The sequence below is a fragment of the Prunus avium genome, chromosome 1 (genome assembly GCF_965620075.1).
Source record: "Prunus avium chromosome 1, drPruAviu1.hap1.1, whole genome shotgun sequence".
Taxonomy (NCBI): domain Eukaryota; kingdom Viridiplantae; phylum Streptophyta; class Magnoliopsida; order Rosales; family Rosaceae; genus Prunus; species Prunus avium.
The window spans coordinates 38,604,684-38,625,142 of record NC_142284.1 but is presented as its reverse complement, the minus strand read 5'-3'; the positions used below and the strand labels follow the sequence as shown (position 1 = coordinate 38,625,142).

General features: G+C 38.0%; 4 protein-coding genes across 13 annotated transcripts; 2 read left to right on the top strand and 2 right to left on the bottom strand.

Annotated features, from left to right (window-relative positions):
* Positions 1–34: 34 nt before the first annotated feature.
* Positions 35–3,726, bottom strand: LOC110760516 (protein-tyrosine-phosphatase MKP1). The gene is made up of 2 exons (XM_021962794.2): positions 848–3,726; positions 35–325 (listed from the first exon to the last, which is right to left on the bottom strand). Exon 1 carries the CDS (start codon positions 3,127–3,129, stop codon positions 883–885), a length of 2,247 nt encoding a protein of 748 aa, XP_021818486.1. The 5' UTR covers positions 3,130–3,726; the 3' UTR covers positions 35–325; positions 848–882.
* A 2,702-nt stretch (positions 3,727–6,428) lies between these two features.
* Positions 6,429–10,526, top strand: LOC110760548 (Pentatricopeptide repeat (PPR-like) superfamily protein). Of its 10 annotated transcripts, XM_088247315.1 has the most exons (6): positions 6,429–8,263; positions 8,667–8,767; positions 9,170–9,272; positions 9,354–9,537; positions 9,956–10,056; positions 10,191–10,526. In XM_088247315.1, exons 1-2 carry the CDS (start codon positions 6,706–6,708, stop codon positions 8,690–8,692), a joined length of 1,584 nt encoding a protein of 527 aa, XP_088103441.1. In that variant the 5' UTR covers positions 6,429–6,705; the 3' UTR covers positions 8,693–8,767; positions 9,170–9,272; positions 9,354–9,537; positions 9,956–10,056; positions 10,191–10,526. The 10 variants fall into 10 exon arrangements, with proteins under 10 accessions (XP_088103441.1, XP_021818532.1, XP_021818528.1 ...); XM_021962840.2 differs by lacking the exon at positions 9,354–9,537; XM_021962836.2 differs by lacking the exon at positions 9,354–9,537 and having other exon boundaries at positions 9,956–10,080.
* A 294-nt stretch (positions 10,527–10,820) lies between these two features.
* Positions 10,821–12,287, top strand: LOC110760543 (proline-rich receptor-like kinase). Its single transcript, XM_021962827.2, has one exon. It carries the CDS (start codon positions 10,988–10,990, stop codon positions 12,047–12,049), a length of 1,062 nt encoding a protein of 353 aa, XP_021818519.2. The 5' UTR covers positions 10,821–10,987; the 3' UTR covers positions 12,050–12,287.
* Positions 12,288–12,337: 50 nt separating this feature from the next.
* On the bottom strand, positions 12,338–16,432 carry LOC110760524 (serine/threonine-protein kinase AFC2-like). The gene is made up of 12 exons (XM_021962799.2): positions 16,159–16,432; positions 15,397–15,583; positions 14,935–14,961; positions 14,688–14,841; positions 14,544–14,592; positions 14,336–14,450; positions 13,951–14,042; positions 13,610–13,766; positions 13,443–13,507; positions 13,243–13,340; positions 13,024–13,126; positions 12,338–12,908 (listed from the first exon to the last, which is right to left on the bottom strand). The coding sequence occupies exons 1-12, from the start codon at positions 16,258–16,260 to the stop codon at positions 12,759–12,761; spliced, it is 1,299 nt and encodes a 432-aa protein (XP_021818491.1). The 5' UTR covers positions 16,261–16,432; the 3' UTR covers positions 12,338–12,758.
* Positions 16,433–20,459: the final 4,027 nt, after the last annotated feature.

The window sequence follows — 20,459 nt, the reverse complement described above, 5'->3', positions numbered from 1 at the left end:
ATTTTCATTTCAACCTAAATGGCAACACCTTCGGTGCTGTACAGGAGGAACAAATATACTCGATTCACTTATTTCAATTGTGACAATATTTAATCTGCCTTGAAAACAAAAATGTAGTAATAATTTCTATCAGCACAAAGCTGATTTGTTCTCTGTACATATTTTCTGTACCACTCCACAACATCGCACAAGCAGATATGAAACACTTTACACTGCCGGGATGCCAACTCCCCTTGCAAAATCTGCAACTGTTTCATCCCCACATTCCTTCATTAGCTTGGAAGATCATGAACCCAAATCCTTCCAATTTCTGCTTTAAACATGCCTGCAGATACCGGATATCAATTTTAAATGTATGTTTAAACCAAACCATCGCATAAAATCAAAATAAAAACAACAAATAATAATAAACATGGTCAAAGAAAGTTGATTAGCAGCAAACATCAAACACTAGAACGAGAAACCGACTAATGAGTTTCTTTTTCTCTTTTTCTTTTTTATGCGGAAAAGGAAATTACAAAGCGAAACCTCAGGGGAGTGTAACCATATTAGATAATTGGCATACCTACATTAGAGGTTGGGCATATTTTCTAAGAAAAAACTACTTGTAAACTATACTGTAACTTAGAAAACAAGAATTAAACAACAGTTATCTTGGTAGAGATTTTTATATGATGCTAGATTTAGTTGACTTATTTGCTATGCAACATGTTATAGAATCAATCTAATTCACGGATGTGCACTAATTATATAATGATTAGATATTTCCGAAGTAACTAAGCAATAATAAATTAATAATAATGAAAAACAGAGAACAAACAAAGAAAAAATTGGCAAAGCAAAATACCTGTACAGGGGGCATTCATAGGCAAACCCATGCGATCAAGGAAGCTGTGTCCTACGGTACAAAACTGGGTTGATCACTTCTACAGCTTGGCTGATCATTTCACATTGCAATTCCTTTTCAGGGTTATTAATGTCCACATCTAACATTTGCTCTTCTCTGTTGCTCTCATTTTCAGATTGGTTGCAATCAGAGTCCATCGCATCATCACCCATGTCAGGTAAAGAGAAGGACCATGATCGTACCAAATTCCTCGGAACTTCAGGCGATTCATCCACTGATGGTACCAACATTCGAGGTGGAGGATTACTCCCTCTGCGCTCTGCAAGAGAAGGGGAATTCCCTTTACATGGCAAACATGAATTTGCCACTTCCAAAGTAAAATTAGCAGAAAATGTCTCTTCAGGTGAAGAAGGAGATTTTTTGAAGAGTAAGCTTGAGTTATCTGCCAAAGAAATATTCTTAATATAAGATGGATCCGTAGATTCCAAGCCAGAAGGTGAAGGCTGTTGAGAAGACAAACATGACAAGTCCGACCAATTAGAAGATGATGGTGAAAAGGTAAATGAACTAGAGTAATCAGAGTTTGAAGGGGACAGTGTTGGGGATTTGGAGCTGAACTTAGGACTGCTGTCAGGAAAACAAGAAAAAGAATCTGGTGAACGACAATGAGTTGTAGGTAATGATAGTTTCTCGGTAAAGGGAACAGAGCATTCTACTTCTCTAAAAGTATCTCTTATCCTACATGGGCTGCTACTTGGAAAGCATTCAAAGGAATCAGGTGAGCTACGAAAGTGGCGTGAGGCTGATAATGGCGAAGAAGGCTCAATCAGGGAAACAGGGTCTTCTGCTTCTTTATGAGTTTCCACAACCATATCCGACTCATCACTGGATGTGCTAGTGTTACAGTTCAGCTCAGAAGACGTGACCAAATCTTTCATAACACCGCTTGCAAACTTTTGCCGCAATCTACCCCATCCATTTTCTCTGGCTGGAAGGCAAGTTTCTGATTCAGTATTAGATACTGAAAACGGTGGGACAACCCCACCTGCAATTGCCTTATGGAAAATTTCGAAATCCAAATCATATTCAACAACCTTCCTTTCACCCACCGGAACACACCTAGATGCAGCAACCTTATCGCCTCCAGAAGAAGAAGTTTCTACCTTTTTCACATCTTCCTTGCTGTGATCTTCTGCTAAGACCCCACTGGAAAGAGCTTCCCAAAATTCCGGAGGTTCTTCACCTTCATTGATGTCCACAATCGGACCCTTTGCCCTCTCATACTGGATGACCTGAAAGGCAGCTGCCCTTGCATTATCTGACATCATTGTGTTGCAATCCTTTCCAATCCAGACATATAAAGCTGATGGAACATGCACAACGAATGCTCCACGAGAGTCAAGTCCTTGTGCACCTGGATGGCCTAACGTCTTTGGCACGAGATGAAGAGGATCATATGATGAATGCGGGGCCATCCGGTACATCCTTAACATGGAATTTGGGCTTGCAGGCACAGCATGTACCCTCTTCTGGCACTGCAGGAGTTGACAAGCAAAACCCATATTCGGGTTAGTCACCCCTCGAGCGGCCTTCACATACTGAAATGCATCTTCAAAGCTCTGGCTCTCTCTCCACATGAGGTACGCAATGACCAAAGAAGTTGACCGAGACACTCCCTGACAACAATGCACAAGAACTCGCCCGCCTTGCTTTCGAACATCTTCAAAATAATCAAACACATCATAGAGTATACTTGTAATGTCCTCCGACGGGCTATCTTTCAACCAAAGTGTCTTGTACACAAGATCATTCTTGAAATACTCGGGAGAAACAAACCCAACACAGTTGAGCACATGGGTGATCCCGTTCTTCCTCAAAACCTCACGGTTCTTAGCCACCGCATCACTTCCTAAGTATATATGATCAGCAATTCTCGAGCATTCTTTATCGAAAAAAGCAAGCTTATCCTTCTTAAACTCAAATTCTCTCCCGGGTTGTTCTGGGTTCGAATTCAGAAGGGGTTTAACTGATCCTCTTGGGGTTTGGGGTTGAGGCCATACCCCAAGATCATCAGAACCCGCCCTTGGCCACTCCTGAACGGTGTTCCTAGCTATTGAAAGGGGCTGAAGTGGAGGTAGGCAAGACCTCGCCTTACTATTCAGCTGTGGCCTTGGATATGGATTGTTAGGTTTAGAGGGTGAGCGGTCAGACCACGACACCGACCGCAAATACGTTTTCCGGGTATTTCCGGCGAGCCGGTTTTTCTCTTCTTCGCCTAACATCTCAAAGTGGTTTGACAACAATTCTAAAAACTAATTGGTACCCATTAAAGGATTCTTCCAGGAAATGACATAGAAGCCATCAAGTTGAACTTTTGGAATAAATAGCATGGTATTGAATTTTCAGCATCTGTCTCTCTCTCTCTCTCTGTTCTTTTTCTCACCTAAAACCCTTGACCACCCTCTCTCTCTCTCAGTAAAGGTTACAGCTTTCAATCTAGATAGTTGATTAAGAAGGAAATTCAAACACGAAAACGACTGAGTAAACCCTAGCTCAGCTCAAGTGGGGCGCCTAGATTCTACCAATAGAGACAAGCAGAAAGTGGAAAGAAGAAAATAGTTAATGGGATTTAGTTAAAAATTATATAGTCGATATTTTTGAAGAGAGACTTACTTGAAACTTTGAAAAATAAAAAAAAATCTCTTCAGCTGAAGGGTCGCTTGGTGTTTGTCTGTGACAGACTTTGAATCCCCGTAGAGACAGAGAGAAGGGAAAGATAGGAAGGGACTGAGTTTTGGAGAGAACGAGTTGGACTGAGTCACTTGGTTGGGGTTGTTGGCGGGTTGGTTTTAGACTGGAGAAGGAATGGGTCAAACTGCCACGCCATCATTCACGAATGGTCTAACAAAACAAGCATGCATGTCGAGTCTTGTGATGTCATTTATGTATGTATGTATAGTTCAGAGTTCAGACCGAGATTATGGGGAATACATGAATTTATAATTATTTCTATTTATAGCGGATATTTGGAGAATTTATTGCATCATATTTAAATACAGGTAGTATAATTGGTACACGTGTTATAATATTAATATGAGTAGATATTAAGGTTAAACTTTTCCATATTTAACCACCAACGCAGCAAGCAGCACAATAGTGTTGTGTTAGGTACCGTCTCTCAAGTCTTGGTTGTCTCGTACACTGTTATGATATAAGTGAATATTTTTTCTATTAACGCTATACTCTAAGTGGTTTTTATTTTAAGTTTGATCAAAAGTTTTAATTCAGTTATTTTTAGCTGAGCTGAGAGGCATGGAAAATGCGTAACATGTGCTTTCAATTTCAGAAACAAGTAAAATATCAAATATTGCACTTTATACTATAGTGAGGGCCAAGTTCTTCAGACATTGCACTCAAATATGTTTGTGTATTTTACTAGTTTTGTTTCAAAAAAGAAAGATGAAGAAGTCATCAAAAGATGGCTGGAAAGTTGGAAAGGGGATTAGGAACTAATTAAGCACTCAAATCACATTATAAAACACTCTAATTCCTAGTCATACATTCTAGTAGTTTGATCTAATACAATATCTCGATGGATCAATCTTTGAACCTCACAGTAAACAACAGAAACTAATGACTTGTTGATCTAGGTTTATTTTTTGTTCTTTTCTTTTCTCGGACTGCCGCTAATTAATTAATATAATTTATTCTAAGAGCATTCGCAACCGAAATCTTAGAAAACAAGAAGAAGAAAAAAAGTGTCATTATTTCTGGGAGGTGCCAATTGGCTCTATTTTCATGGCAAATTGTTAAAAAAAAATGTAAGTGACCAAAACAAAGCCTTGTTGGTCAACGACGGTGCTGTATGGGGGCTTCACATATTTCTCACCTAATGAGATGAAGAAGAAGCAGCAGCAGTTTAAATTTGACCAAGGATTTAATTATGACAAAATTAAACGAAGCCAACTGCATGATGTTTGTTCAATCAAGTGGGATGTTTGGTCCAGTGTGCTCGATTTATACAAAAATGGCCGACGTTCCCTTTTTCTTTCTCTTTTCTTTTTTTTTGGATTGGGGGGTGAGAAATGGACGTGCATTATAATTTTATGTGAACGCAAGACCCTTTGAGTTGCAGTCAACGTCAGTTGCACCAGGAACAATAAATAAATAATTTTTGGCAGAAGATAAAAAAATAACGGTCAAAAAAGGTAGGCAAGAAAGAAAGAAAATAAAGAATCCAAATTGCCTTTTTTCTTTCTTGTCTGGTCCCGCCACCCCCACCCAAAGTTGTAGTTGTATTTTGTAGTGGTCTTTTAACTTGACCCCGGTGGGCTCATTAGAACAAAGGGACAAATAAAACTATATATCATCACGGATAACTCTTAGGAAATGCTGAGCCAATCAATTCTAAGATATATTTTGAGAGATTCACTATTATACCCGATATAAGAGCTCAAATTCAAAAAAAACCTAGATGAAATGGACTTTAGAAACACACCGAGAGCCCATTTACAACATAACAAAAAAGACTTTTAACTTCTTTTAAATTACAAAACTGCCATTGATTTCTTAAAACAAACACAACTCCAAAACCTCATAAAAAGCCCAAAACACTCAATAGGTCATCAAAAAAATTTAATAATCAAAATTAAATTCAATAGAGTCTGCTATCATTTTTTGGGTTTGTTTATAGAAATTAAATGGTGTAGGGTTTATTTATAGTTTTAGTGCTGAAAATGGGTATATGACTAAATATCTCATATATTTTCTGAGAATATGTGGCAAAATTAATACTTGAAGATTGTCCAAATTGTAGATAAGATGGAAGCATGGTTTTCCACTTGTGTGTGAGTTGGGATGATGGAATAAGTGTCTAATAGATCATAATCATGGATGACCTTTTGCTATTCGTAACGTAGTGCCAAGTGAAAAAGAGACTTTATATATGATATATGACATTGTAATTTGTATGTATATCATATTGTTGAAGATATATTTTGAAAATTCTGCATATGTAAAGTAAAGAGAGTCCAACTTTGACTATAATATGAGGATGAATATAATTGTATTAGGGTTATGATTAATAAATATGATACATATAACATTACTTGTTTATTATCGTTTTAAAACTATTTGCAAGCAAATGAGATTGGCCTAATACAACCTACTATAGACATGTGACATCGGTCTAAAAGTTAAAGTTAAATAACTTGATAACTTAAGTACCAATTAGTTGTTGATCTAAAGAAAATACTTCCCACCTTACCATGTAAGTAGAAGTTTCTACATTCTTGTCAATATTAGTGTGATATATGTGCATGAGTTTTTCTTTTTGTGTTTTTGATGAATTCTTTTTACATATGTGTCAAACTGTGATTCACATAAAGGAGGAGTATCTCTTTACAGGGAAGGAGGCAAGCAGTATCCAAGAAGTTCAGAACGTTAATGCAAAAAAACAACGTTCTCAAGCCCAATGTAGCCCACTAAATTTCCAAGTAAGGCAGCCCAATCTGAAGCCCAGTTTAGACTACATTGGGTTTTGGCTTGGGGCCCTCAAAACCACCCACTTACTCGACCCATCTCTCTTGCCCGCGACGTACTGAGTTAATCTCCATTGCTGAAACCAGGTGGGCTTGGCAGCTGCCATAGCTTGGCTATACCTTCTCTCGAATGGATATACAACCATTTTCGGGTAGCAATTTCATTTCCGCTGTAGCTTTTCCTGTGCCTGCTCGTCCCTTCTCTCTCACCATTTTTGGGGTTTTAGGCTTTGATTTCTCTGTCTGCCTGATACCATACCTTCCGATGCATTAAGTTCCTATTCGTATGTATGGTCTTTGCTATGCATTCACTCTGATATGTATCGCAGTCTCGGCGTTAACCGCCTCATATTCCGCAGTCGCATAGTTTACTACGTGAAAACTGGTCTCATCGATCAAGCTCTCCAAGTGTTCGACGAAATGACCCGCTCCGATTGCCGCGTATTTAGCATTGACTACAATCGCTTCATCGGCGTGTTGGTCCGCCATTCGCGTTACGATCTCGCCGAGCACTACTACTACGAAATGGCGCCACAGGGCTTCTCTTTAAGCGCATTTACTTACTCTAGGTTCATTTCTGGGCTGTGCAAGATCAGAAATTTCACTCTCATTGAAAAACTTATTCGAGACATGGATAGGCTTGGGGCTGTGCCTGACATTTGGGCTTTCAATATATATTTGAATCTTCTGTGCCAAGAAAACAGGACACATTTTGCTCTGGAAGTGTTCCATAGGATGGTTGATAAAGGAAGAGAGCCTGATGTTGTATCATATACTATACTTATTGATGGGTTGTGTAAAGTTAGACAATTTCATAAGGCAGTTGATATTTGGACTAGTATGATTAGGAAAGGGTTCAAGCCCGATAATATTGCGTGTACAGCGCTTGTTGTTGGATTGTGTGATGGTGGGAAGGTTGATTTGGCATATAACCTTGTAATAGGTGAAATGAAGGGTCAACTCAAGTTTAGTAATTTGATGTATAATACGTTGATTAATGGGTTTTGTCGAGCTGGTAGAATTGATAAGGCACAGGCAATCAAGTCATTTATGAAGAGGAATGGGTGCGAGTCAGATTTGGTTACTCACAATGTGTTATTGAATTATTGTTGTAATGAGTTCATGTTGGAGGAGGCTGAGAAGTTGATGAAGAAAATGGAGAGGAGTGGTATGGAACCTGACGTGTATAGTTACAATCAGCTTCTCAAGGGCCTTTGTCAAGCTAATAGAGCGGATAAGGCATATTTGTTGATGAGGACTAGGATGGAGCCAAAGGGGCTGTGTAATGTTGTGTCATATAATACCATCATCACAGCATTTTGCAGGGCACACCGTACTGGAAGGGCTTATAAACTGTTTGAGGAAATGGGTCAAAAGGGCACCATGCCAGACGTGGTGACGTTCACTATTCTTATAGAAGCTTTTTTAAGAGAAGGTAGTTCAGATATAGCCAATAACCTTCTTGATCAGATGACAGTTATGGGTCTGTTGCCTGACCGGATATTTTACACTACAATAGTTGATCACCTATGTAAGAGTGGGAAGTTTGCAATGGCTTATAGTGTTTTCAGTGAGATGTTAGAGAAGGGCATCGCCCCTGATGTGGTTTCATTTAATGCTCTTATTAATGGGCTTTGCAAGGCTTCTAGAGTGAGTGAAGCTATGCATCTCTACGAGGAAATGCAGAATCGAGGATGTTGTCCTGATGAGGTAACTTTTAAATTGATAATTGGAGGTCTCATAAAGGAAAATAAGCTTTCAGTGGCTTGTAGGGTATGGGATCAGATGATGGAGAAGGGCTTTACTCTTGATGGAGCTGTCTCTGAGAGACTGGTTAATGTCATCCATTCAAAAGATGGCATGAAAATGCAAAATGGTCAGTATGGTATATAAACCCTTGTATTTTTTTTCTGTTCATGTATCCATATGTGCCATGCTATTTTTATGGAGTAGCTTATGTGTTTTACTTGAATGATTTGTTAATGGGAAAGTATTTAATAGCTTTATTTACACGGCAGCGCTGTTATTCCATTTACTCAATAGCAAATTTAATTTTTCTTCACACCACTGAAGTTATATTGAATCTTATTTTCTAGTGCTATAAGTTTGGTTCTTATTATTGATGAATCGTTAAACCTGTGATGCTGCCAACCTCTTTTACTTTTAAAGATGGTTTCATTGGCTGTAGTGGATTGTGAGGTTGGTTGTGTAGCTCTGTGTAAAGTTGTTACAAATGGTATGATATTGACTATGCTATCTTATTTTTTGGTGAGTTGCAGAGTCCATTGTTAGAGGCACTTGCTAGTTGACGATTACACCTCATCAAGCCTGGTCTTGTTTCTATCTTGCGCCCTTTCTGGCAAGCTGCAAAAGAACTCAGGTATGAGCTTATGAGCTTTTGTTTATTTCTGTACGTATTCAATAGATGAATTTATTGCTGTTTTGTGAGTGTCAAACAGTATAGATGGGTGTGGGTGAGGGGTTGGGGGAAGATGGAAGAGGGGGCAGTTTAACCGTTTCATTGTGTGCTGAATAGAAAATTAGATATCCTGAATATATCCATTTGTCTTGTGCTTATGAAGACGCAGTTCATCCCAAGAAAAATTGAAACAGTGAAATTTTTCGTTGTTGTTACGGTATTCTATTTGAGGCACCAACTTTAAAGTTAGTATTGCTTCATTATTAGTTGTCTCCAAAAATATATACCCTTCATTTTTTTTAATGTCTTCTCACCATGTTCTTGTGATCGGCCAGTAATATTCTTTATGCACATGCGGTGCAGGATTGGACCTTGGATTCTTTTGAGCCAGATGTTTTTCAGAGCTTTATGCTTATCCTTGTACAATTTGTCTCCCTAAATTGACACATTCTTTCTCCTTAGAATGGTAAATGGTACTTTAACCTACTTTGTTCTTTTCTTTGTTGGTTGTAATACATACATATAACCTGATACTGCTGTTGTTTAGAACAATAGGTATTAGGTAATGTGAGTGGGTTTGCAAGAACCAGACTACTTCATGGTTACCTTGATTCTCTTCTCGGAGCACATTGTTATTGGTTGGTTCATCCTTGTTAATCTCTCCAAATTCGTCTAAGGAAAACAGACCAAAGAGACACCTTATGAAGATTTCAGAACTACATAGTGATGTGGTATCCCTTTTACTTTCTGGACTATGAAGTCAACCCTCAGGTGTTAGGTGTATGTCTGGTCTTAGGTGTTATCTACCAATATAATTCTGAAACAATCTAGAATTTTGATTGTCTTTTTCTTTTTGAAGTAATAATAATATGGGATGATGCAAGTGGTCACATTTAATGCTCATGAATTTGCTTTTGACTTCTTGCTTTGTCAGTCTGAGTATGTCGTGATCAGGTTAGGAGGGATAATAATTTGTGTGTTCTGTTGTCTCTGCTGTGATGTTTGCTGCATTCCTTGACATTAGGATATGAATATGCTGTATGACGTGCAAGTAACAATTCTTGTATTGTTTCTGCTCCTTGTTCTTCTCATTTAATGTCTCTCTCTGCTACTTAAATCCCTTATAAAGTTTTATATTTTATTTTTTAGGATGCACGATGACCCTTCTTGGGATTATAGCTGACATGCAGAGGCTGCAGATCCATTTTGAGAACGTTAGCGTGAGAACTATTGATCAAATTTGGGCATGGGTATGGCTTCTAATGTGATATGCAGTGAGTGCCACCTACTGCAACTATTCCCTCCTTTTTGTGTGTGGAGGTTAGGTGTGGTCTACTGAGGCAGAATTATGAATGAGGCCGTTGTATTCTTCCTTTGTATGTAGGGATTGACAAGAAAGAGCTGCTAAATTTTATGGTCATGTCCTGCTCTGAATAAAAGCGGATTAAAGCATAGAAGCTCGGGTTTCCTTTGCCAAGCTGGAGTGTCGAGGATGGAAGAAAGTGGAGATAACTTACGAGTTCTAACGAATCACTATTAATTATTACAATCATAATGGAAGTGCTGACAAGTTGCTTTTTCAATACTTGGGGCATTTTTGTAGCTCGACTCCGAGTCACAATACAACATCTTCCCTGAACGTGTGAAGATGTTCTGTGGTCGTAAACAATTTAACATTGAGTTGTTTATCTTAATGGTTAGTATTTGGATTTTTGTTTCAGTTTTGTTGTTTTTCTTTCGAGTTGTGCGTGGCAATTTATTTTGTTGTTGTTGATGAAACAGAGGGGAAAGAACCCCAAAACCCCAAACAACATGCGTGGCATTTTATTTTTTCTTGTTCATTCAGCAAAATAAAAAAGGGGTGATAATGTTCATTCTAATCTCTTTTCTAAAGGGTATCCCAAATCCGATATGGTGGAGAACCTGTATAATGTATTCGTTCGCATTGGCCCAGCCTAGCCTAGCCACTCTAAAATACAGAAACAGAACCACTTGAAAAAAGTTGGTACCAAGATTACTTGCCTCCCATGCTTAGCAACGTTTGATTCTTTGCCTTTCCAAAAATCATCCTTGAAGTTTTCTTCAAGTCATCCTCTTTCCCTGTTGGCCTCCAATTCCTTATTATTCTTCATCCCTCGATCTTCAGCTCTTCTTCCTTGCTTACTACTTGTCCATGCTACCATGCATACCCAAGGTGACGCCAACCCTCATTTTGTCAGACCCTTTCAACCAGAAGGTCCAGACCAATATCCCCAAACACCTCCTGTTGGTCCATTCCGGCATCAACCACATCACCAAGGCCCTGTGAGCCTCGGTCCCGGTTGGACTGAACAACACCACCCTGAACCACCACCAGATGTTAAGCCAGCCCGTCGTCACCGGCAAAAGCATTCAGGCAGGCATTCTCGGCCACTAGGTCCATTGGTGTCATTCCATCCACACTTTCAAGACCATCCTCATCCACAGCCAAACCATTCAGGCCAGCAAACCCAGCCGCTAGTCCCCCAGTCGCCCATTGCAAACCAAGATAATGAAGACCCACAACCTCCGGCAAAGCGTCAAGGCCAGCAAACCCAGCCACTGGTCCCAGTGCCAATGTCAAGCCATGATCATGGACAGCCACAACATGGCCAGCGTACTCACCCGCATGGCTTGCTCAGGCCACATACTCAACAAACCAACCTCTTTCAATGGTCATTAGCCATCTTCTGTGCAATTTTTTGGGTTCTCATAATCATAGGAGGCCTAGTGGTTCTCATAGTCTATCTTATTTTTCGCCCCCGGACTCCGAAATTCGATGTCTCCACTGCCACCCTCAATGCAGCCTACCTTGACATGGGCTATCTGCTCAATGCTGACCTTACTGTGCTAGCGAACTTCACCAATCCAAACAAGAAGGTGAGCGTGGACTTTAGCTCCTTGATCATTGATCTTTATTATGGAAATACCCTAATTGCTACCCAATACATAGAACCCTTTTCTGCACACAGGAGTGAGTCCATGTTTGCAAATGTTCATATGGTGGTTAGTCAAGTCCGTCTTGGATTGTTAGAGAGCCAAAGGCTTCAGAAGCAGATGGAGACCGATAGAGCCGTTTTTGAAGTCAAGGGATCTTTCAGAGCACGTGCTAATTTTGGAAATATCCTACGGTACTCTTATTGGTTACATGGTGACTGCAAAGTTGTGTTCACCAGACCTCCTGAGGGGGTTCTGGTTAGTAGAAAATGCAAGACAAAACACTAAGGAAGCATTTGGATTTTCATCTACATTTTCATCTGTTTTCAGATTATGTTTCGATTTTCGTACACTAAGGAAGCATTTATATTGACGTTTCGAGCATTTGATTAGTGAAAGCACTCTTTTTCCAACGACCTGATAGTCTGGTAGTTGAATTTTGATGTGTCTTTGCTGTAATTGTACTGTAATTTCTCTTCTTGTTCAGAATCTGATCATTCGAAACCCTACTCAAAATTCAATATCGAGAAGCAAAAATATAACCACTCCAAAATTTGCCACTTGCAAAAATCCATATGAGATAACAAGAACGAAATTTATTGCAATATGTGAAGCACAGTATTATTCAGTAGCATGTCTGTAACAGCCATATGTTCATTTTCTAAGAAAACTTAAACAAACACATGCACATGCTTATGGTGAAGGCTAAACTTGTTCAGAAAGCGGATCACCTCATTGTATGGGAAACTTGTTACATTTCATTTTCATGGTACAAAATCGAAGGAGAAACTTATGAGAGAGGATATTTACAGAATCTTTCACCCGAAAGTGAAATGACGGAAATTGAGAATTCCTGGCCAGCCCTTTATGCTTGTGTATGCCAAGAAATAACAACATTCAGGAAAGCAAGCAACCCCGCTCTTCAAAAATCCACAACTTCACAATGCACTCCAATTAAACCTACTAACACTGCAAGAATGAATTTGGCAACTCATCACTAAAACCTCCGGAAATGATCCCTGGTAAAGAACGGATGCCTGAGGGCCTCAGGAGCTGTTAGTCTATTGGAGGGGTCATATCTAAGGAGACCTTGCAGGAGGTCGATGAGATCCCCAGCTGAATGATCTACATGCTGCATAACTATATTCTGCCAAAGACAACATAAATTTGTTGACTTTAAGGTGTTACTGCAACAATGTTCATGAACATGTTTCGAAACATAAGAATTTAATATATTTAGAGAAAGTAAAAATTCTACATACCTGGAGACGATGTAGCTTTAAAACGGCTTTAATACTTTCCCGTGAAGTTGCACCTTCTGGCCAGTCCAATCTACCCCTCCTGACATACTTCTCAGCGTGGCGGCTAAACCAAAAAAAATACAGAAGTAGCAAAGGAGAAAGTGGTGAATACAGACGAACAAATGTCATCTGAACCTTAATATATCAAAAGTATGATAAAACTCTTCAAGAAGCACATACTCTGCTCTTCTCAACATGTGCTGTGGAAATGGACCTAAGACCCTCTCCATCATAGCTAGATGTTCTAAGTTCTCATGTGTCTGAAACAAAGCTTCTCCCTGAAAAGAATTGCATTTGTTTTTTTTCATCAGAACTTCTTTTATAGACTTTAATCTAATCCAGAAATTTAGCAAACAAACCAATGCAATTTAAAGACATACCGAACACAATTCTACCAATATGCAACCAACACTCCATATGTCACATGGATAACTCCATCCAAGACCTGTAAATATAAACAATCACATGAATGCTAAAATATAAATTAATAACAATTATTCAAAAAGGAAATGATTAAATGGAAAAAGAGAGCATAATATTAGCATACCAAGAATAACCTCTGGTGCACGGTAGTGCCTTGTCGAGACAATGTAGTTGTGCTCTTGATGGTCATAGGCAGTGCTGCCAAAATCAATGACCTTGATAGCACTAGACTTTGGCAACCTTTTATAACAAGTTCCATCTTTTGGTGACCGGGATGTAAACTACGACAACAAAGGAAAAACTTGAAGACTCAAGGATATTTGACACAATATTAAAAGAACGCAGGTAAAAATGGTAAAAATAATAACTGCATTGATAATGTGACATTGGAAGGGGCAACAAGAGGAAAAAAGAAAAGAAAAGAAAACACCAACTGCAAAGCAATGACATAACAAGCGGACATACCTTGTAGTCTGGTACTTTAACATACTCTGAAGACACAAAAAGGATGTTTTCAGGCTTCAAGTCAGTATGGATGAGACGCATATCATGCATGACTGCAAAATGTTACAGGCCAGAGAAGGCATAAGAACTTAATAGCAATGCACTTTTATTGAATTCAATGTCCACCTACAACCTCTATATGGTATCATACTAGACATCCGAACAGATTCTACGAAGATATTCATACATGTGACATGAATAAGCTATACTAAATATAAAAAAAAAAACAAAGCAGAAACTACCAGTAAATTAATTAAGAAGGAAAGGTAAAAACTTATGGAATGGTACAATTGCTGCTATAAACTTTGAATGGAATAAGAGCAACAACAGAAGTCCAACTACACACATGCTACACATTCCAACAGTTGCCTGCCAAGCTCGCGGACAAGATCAACCGGAAATGGGCGATAATTATTTTTCCGGAGGAAATCGTATAAGCTTGGTCCAAGCATCTCAAATACCTGTTAAGACCATTTAAATCCAACAAAGTCTTAACCCCCAAAATATTTGTGAAGTTGGGGAATTATGTTATCAAAAATCAAGCATATACTTACTATACATATATGGTTACGATAGTCAAACCAGTTCCGTATTTGAACACAACTGCAAAGAATAAAGCCACTTAACAATTGACCCAAATTTCATTTTACAACTGCTAAGAAGAAAATGAAATAAGCACATCAGGAAACAATACTCACCGACTGCCATTTCTGTCATACTTCCCAAGCAACTGTAGCACATCAACTTCTATCATTGCTGCTTCACGATATTTCTTAATACTTCTGACAACTTTTATAGCTACCATCTCTTTTGTTTCCCTATCCCAGCATTCCAAAACCTGACCAAAAGTTCCTACATAATGCAAAGAGCCCAAATATGAGAAGACAGATCGATGAAACATAATTTCATCCAGACACAGGTCTAAAGCCAGTGAAGAAACCTAACCTTCACCAATTTTTCTGTGAATCTTATCTGCAAGTACAGAAACAAGAAATTAAGGAAATATTTTACAAAATATTATATCAACAGAAACAAATAGGTGTTGTGTCTTAAATGTAAACAAATATTCTAAACTTGTTAAGACTAAAATATGTTTACATGCACACAGTAAGAAAAAAAAAAAGAACAAAAAGGGACCAAAAGGAGAAACTTCAACTCGTTCGATATATATATTTTCAAATTCAAGAGCAACCCTAACGTCCCAAAAAAATATGTCCTAGAACTTTTTTCTTTTAAGTATATTTATTTTTTAAAACATTGGAAATAAACCATTGAGGAAAAAAGAAAAAGAAAAGATGGAAGCACATCAGATTGATTTATTAGGTTCTGAAAGTTTAAAATACAGCATTAAAAAAAGGACACAAAGAATGTAAAGAAAAATTTTCAATGGTGATTGAATGTAATTACAGCGAGAAGTTAAATTCTCTCCAAGCGCAAACATGTAATGCCCATCTTTGTCATCATCTCGCCATGGGGGAGAGCCTTTTTGAGTCAATCCCTTTACAAAAAGACTAGGATGGTCTGGGAGTACCCTTGGAGGTCCAAAGCTTGTCCCATTTCCAACATCTTGCTCATAATATATTCCTGACTGAGCCTACACACAGCCATTTATTCATACTCCACTATACAAAAAGTAATAGAAAAATTTAACCCCTTAGCAATCTATCATTGATTTTCCATCATATTGTCTGAGAATCAAACAGAAACACAGTTTATGCAGAATAAATAACACACATATAACACCAGATCAGGAACATATCCAACTTTTGTTTGCCAATAATATTAATATGACAAACCTACCAGATAATGACAACTTCAATTCTTCCAAATTTTTAAACCCCATAATTTTATACCATCAACTTTTCCCAAGAAAAATAAATTTATGTCTAAGGCGATATCTTATAAAAGATCAGACTTTTCCAGGCCAGAGTAACAGATCGCGAGACTTTGAAAAATGAAATCATTTCTACAGTCTACCCTGCTATACCTATAATTGTATCATTATTTGCTACCCAGAAAATGTTTAACACAAATAAAAAGGTAAACTGGGATGAATTCAAAATATTAGAAAAATAATTTTGAATAACAAGATAACCAATTCAAGCATAAATAATGAAAAACGGACTTTGATTTTGAGATAGTTTAAGACTTTAAGGGTAAAAATTGCACCTTTGGGTGGCCTTGAGGGACGTCCCAAGCAATCCTGGGCCTCTTCCTTGGACGCCGATCAATGTGGGAAAGAGGGAACTCCGTCACATAATCCATCTCCATCCGATTGAAATCCCTAACCCTAGATTTACTGATTGAACAGATATCGCTCTGATTAAACGAAGGAATCGAACGGGAAAACGCCCCAACCCTTGTTCTTTGTGAGCTACCGCGAGTCGTCGGATGCGATTCTGGGGCTTAATCTGCACTGTTGGTTGGCATGCTGAGCAGTTTTGCTGACCCCACGTAACTAATTATGTGGCCCAATTTAAACCCTGGTTGAGTTGAGTTAGGGCGTGTTTGGAACATTATTAATTTTGTTTTTCTTTTTTCTCTTAATGTTGGGCTGCAAATACAAAAGGATGAAAGTGACGGATCAGCTTGTAAATTATGGGCCGTAAGCCCAACTTGAAAAAGCCATGCAGTCTCTTTGCTTTGGGCTTCTACACCAAGTAACCAAAACAAACAAAGCCCAACTTTTTTGGATGACACGTGTTAATTAGTATTGAAATTAAGAAATTGTAACTTGCAAGTATCTACCGAAGAAATTAGTATTGAAATTAAGAAATTGTAGCTAGCAATTTTAATTTTATTTTATTTTATTTTAGAGTTTTGAATTTTGACTCCATATGGGTGGAGAAATTTCAAATAAATGTTTTGGATTTAATAGTTAGTCTAAATTTGTTAGAAAAACTAAAAAAATATTAAATTGAACGTATTTGAAATAATTAATGTCTTACATTTCAAATGAATGAATTCGAAATAACTATATGTAATAAATAATTTAAAATTTACTTGTTTTATTTATAAATACCATGAGGTGTCCTCACACTTGAAGGGTGAGATTAATCCCCGTTCAGAGTTCGACTTGCTCCTGACCACAAAGTGCTTTCAACGAATTTTGAACCTCATATTTATCAATTCTTCGCATATGTGAACAAACGCTTTATAATGTCATCAGAATGTCTAAATTTAAAACAATTCTATCCGAATGGGCCGATGACATGATGCTAAAACATTGTAGTGGTGATTGAATTATTTTCTTCTTTTTTTTGTTTTGGTTGATGTGTATTTTCTTTGGTCCCCAAACTAGGGCACGATGAGTTAGCTAGCTAGCAAAGCTATCAACGCAGTTAAGAGGAGGACCCTCTCATTTCTCAAGGTGTCCATTAAATATAGGGGATGTCATGGCTATTTCAGCACTAATAACTCCATGGATGTTAGACAGAAAGTGAAACAACTGCAACACATGGCTGAAAAGATCAGAGTGCACCGATGAATGGGTCCAAGATTCGAAGAAAACAAAGGGCTGGCAAGATGTTTGATGGGACTTGATAATAGTGGTGGGAGGGCTAAGTAAGGGGCCAGAAACACTGGTCCACAAAATTAAAGTTCATGGAATTAAGCACATGCCAACATAAAATTGACATCGATCCTTTTATTTTTAATTAATTTGTTTGTAAAATCACATCAGAAGGTGACTCCGGTCGGTCTAATAATGGCTGGCTGGCTGGCTGGCTGGCTGGTGGAAGGCCCGAAGGATTTGATCAATTCTATACTATTATTACATGGCCTCAAGGGTTTCCGTTTTCGTTTTTGGTTTTCGTATAGCTTCAAATTTCAAACATATGTCTCGACACGACACACAAACAAACAAGACGAACTCATTTCAAGGAACAGACGAAGTTTAAGATAAGGGTTTCACTTCAGTTCAGTATGGGCAAAATACCATTTCGCCTCTTCCTCCACCTAACCTAAGCTAATTTAATCTTTTGTCATGCTTGCTCTTGGCAGTTCTCCAAAAATACGGCCCTGCTGCTACTGCACATGTACCAATTTAATTGAAATAATTGGATTGTTGCAATCAACTGAATTGTTTGTTCAAGTACAAGTAGCAGTTCCTTAATTGAATTGAACATACAAAATTTCCTTTTTTGATTAATATTAATAGTGATTAGCTAAAGTTTGCGGGTTTTTTGTGCTCGGTTAAAAGGTGGTCGAGCGCTGGCTCGCATGCTTATTCATCGAACTGACAAGAGTCAGTTTTGTTAAGATGTAAGAGAGATCTGATGCAGACATAAATAGACACTTCAAAACTTATTTGAATATCGTATTTATAAAAAGAGAGATAGATTAGTGATGCACAGTGGCAGACGTAGCCATTAAGGGACCAGTCTTGATCTCTCATCTATTTATCTCTCTTAAATTTTTTAGGTTAATTTATGATATTTGCACTAAAAACTCCTAAATTTACAACATTTCTTTCTTTTTATCTTTTATTTAACTTAAGCCCTGTGGATTTTTTTTATTTCCGTCCTTTTTTCATGTGCATTGAGTTGGGTACCTTAGTGTTGGGATTTATGAATTTTTTATTTATTCTTCTCTATGTTTTAATATAAATGAGTGCTACTATTTTCACCCACCTGTCCTATTTTCACACCCACTTTATCTTTAAAAATTTAAAGACAAATTAACTCCTTTGTAAAATGACTTCTAAGGACTCATGAAAAAATCTCAACACACCTATAACCTCTACAGCCTTCAACATCTTATAACTCTTATCAACGTTCTCATGTGCTTTTCGGAAAAAATGTGTACCATCCAATATTCAAACAAACCCAATAAGAAAACATTAACAAGTGCTCAAAATTGTGAAAGAAATTCAAAATCCCAACATTTCCTGAGAGATCCGCTGTTTGGTCACTAAGAAATTAAAAGGAAAAAAAAAAAAAGAAGCTCTAAAACCCATATTTGGTTCTATTAAGAAAAGTAAAGGCCAAGTCAAACTCAAAGTGATCCATAACTATTGGTTTCATGTTCTTGTTGAATAAGATTTTATGGCAACCCAAACAGAAAGTTAGGAGAAGACCCACATGGGTAGTACGCATGGAGGTTTCAAGTGCGGAGAGGCAGTGGTCAAAGGAGCCGAGAATGGAGACGACACTGTTAGTAATGGTTTGGCTCTTTCGCAGTGACTCGCTCATCATGGCTGCTCGGATGCTCAGTGAATCTCTGCCCATTGTTGCTGGCAAAACACCATCTTCTTCCTCCTCCTTCTTCCCTCTTCTTCTGCGTCCTTGTTTGAGAGTTGGAGAGAGAGGGATTGAATCTAATTGCATTATTAATTAATTAAAGGGTATTTTAGGAAGAATGGTGGGTGGAAAGATAAGATTATGTTTTTAGAAATTTACATGGTGGGTGTGAAGATAAAGTGGGTAGGAAAATAGGACAGGTGGGTGGAAATAACAGCACTCATATAAATTAGGCTTTTTATCACAAATGGTTCTTGACGTTTACAAAATTGTTACGAATGGTCCTTGAGGTTTTTTTGTGACATTAATAGTCCTTAACGTTATGGCTTTTTATCATAAATAGTCCATGCTGTTAGAAATGCTGTTAAGTGTGATGTGGAAGATAAGTAGAGCCCACATATCCAATCACATTGTGACATGTGGATAAAAAAAAAATTATTTTAATGAAAATTGCATTTTTTTTTTCTGCAACTTTTCACCCCCCTTCCTCTACTTCGTCTCTCTTCCCCTTTGCCCTTACTCTCCACCAGCTGCCCCCTATGCTCTTTCTCTCTTCTCCCTGTCCTCTCCTTCTACCTCTGTTTTTTCCTCTACCCCCTCTCACCCCCTCTGCTCTCCCTCTCTCCTCCATGTCCTCTCCTCCCTCTGTTTTTTTCTTGCCCATTGCCACCTGCAAAAAAAAATAAAAATACAGTGGTAGAGAAAATATACAGTTATAAAACTATATCTTTGTGGTGGGTTGCGGGTGGGCATGGGTTGGTCTGGTTGTAGAGGCAATAAAAAAACAGAGGGAGAGAGAGAGAGAGAGGCTAAATGGATTTTCATAAAAAAAAGTCTGTTCCTAGAAATGGTCAATGTTCCTGAGCCACAATTTTCGATTTAGATATGGAACTTAGGATCATAGGAGGGAAACCCTTTCAATACCACTTTAGCTTCTCTGGCATGGAGATGACTAAACTGGGCATTCAAGAACCATAACCTTTTCTAGGAACATATTTTATGATTATAGAATAGGCATTTATAATCCTCCTTCCATACAAAGAGTCTATGAGCCCTTCAGCTAGTTTCCTCTCAATTTTTTCTACATATCATTTCTATATCAAGATAAAATTGATTCATGTACTCTGAAGTTTCTTAGGGTTTTATTTGTTTATTTGTTTTTATCAACCTGAATTGGAATAGCATGTTCAATGGGACCGCAATGCTGTCTGCAAATTGGAACAGAGGGAG

Excerpts from the sequence above, each read along its gene's own strand:
- LOC110760543 (XM_021962827.2), top strand. The coding sequence starts at position 10,988 with ATGCATACCCAAGGTGACGCCAACCCTCATTTTGTCAGACCCTTTCAA.
- LOC110760548 (XM_088247317.1), top strand. The coding sequence starts at position 6,706 with ATGTATCGCAGTCTCGGCGTTAACCGCCTCATATTCCGCAGTCGCATA. Across the intron at positions 8,264-8,666 it reads TGGCATGAAAATGCAAAATG|AGTCCATTGTTAGAGGCACT; the intron begins GTCAGTATGGTA and ends GGTGAGTTGCAG.
- LOC110760524 (XM_021962799.2), bottom strand. The coding sequence starts at position 16,260 with ATGGAGATGGATTATGTGACGGAGTTCCCTCTTTCCCACATTGATCGG. Across the intron at positions 14,043-14,335 it reads ACTGTTGGAATGTGTAGCAT|TCATGCATGATATGCGTCTC; the intron begins GTGTGTAGTTGG and ends AACATTTTGCAG. Across the intron at positions 13,127-13,242 it reads CACATGTTGAGAAGAGCAGA|CCGCCACGCTGAGAAGTATG; the intron begins GTATGTGCTTCT and ends TTTTTGGTTTAG.
- LOC110760516 (XM_021962794.2), bottom strand. The coding sequence starts at position 3,129 with ATGTTAGGCGAAGAAGAGAAAAACCGGCTCGCCGGAAATACCCGGAAA.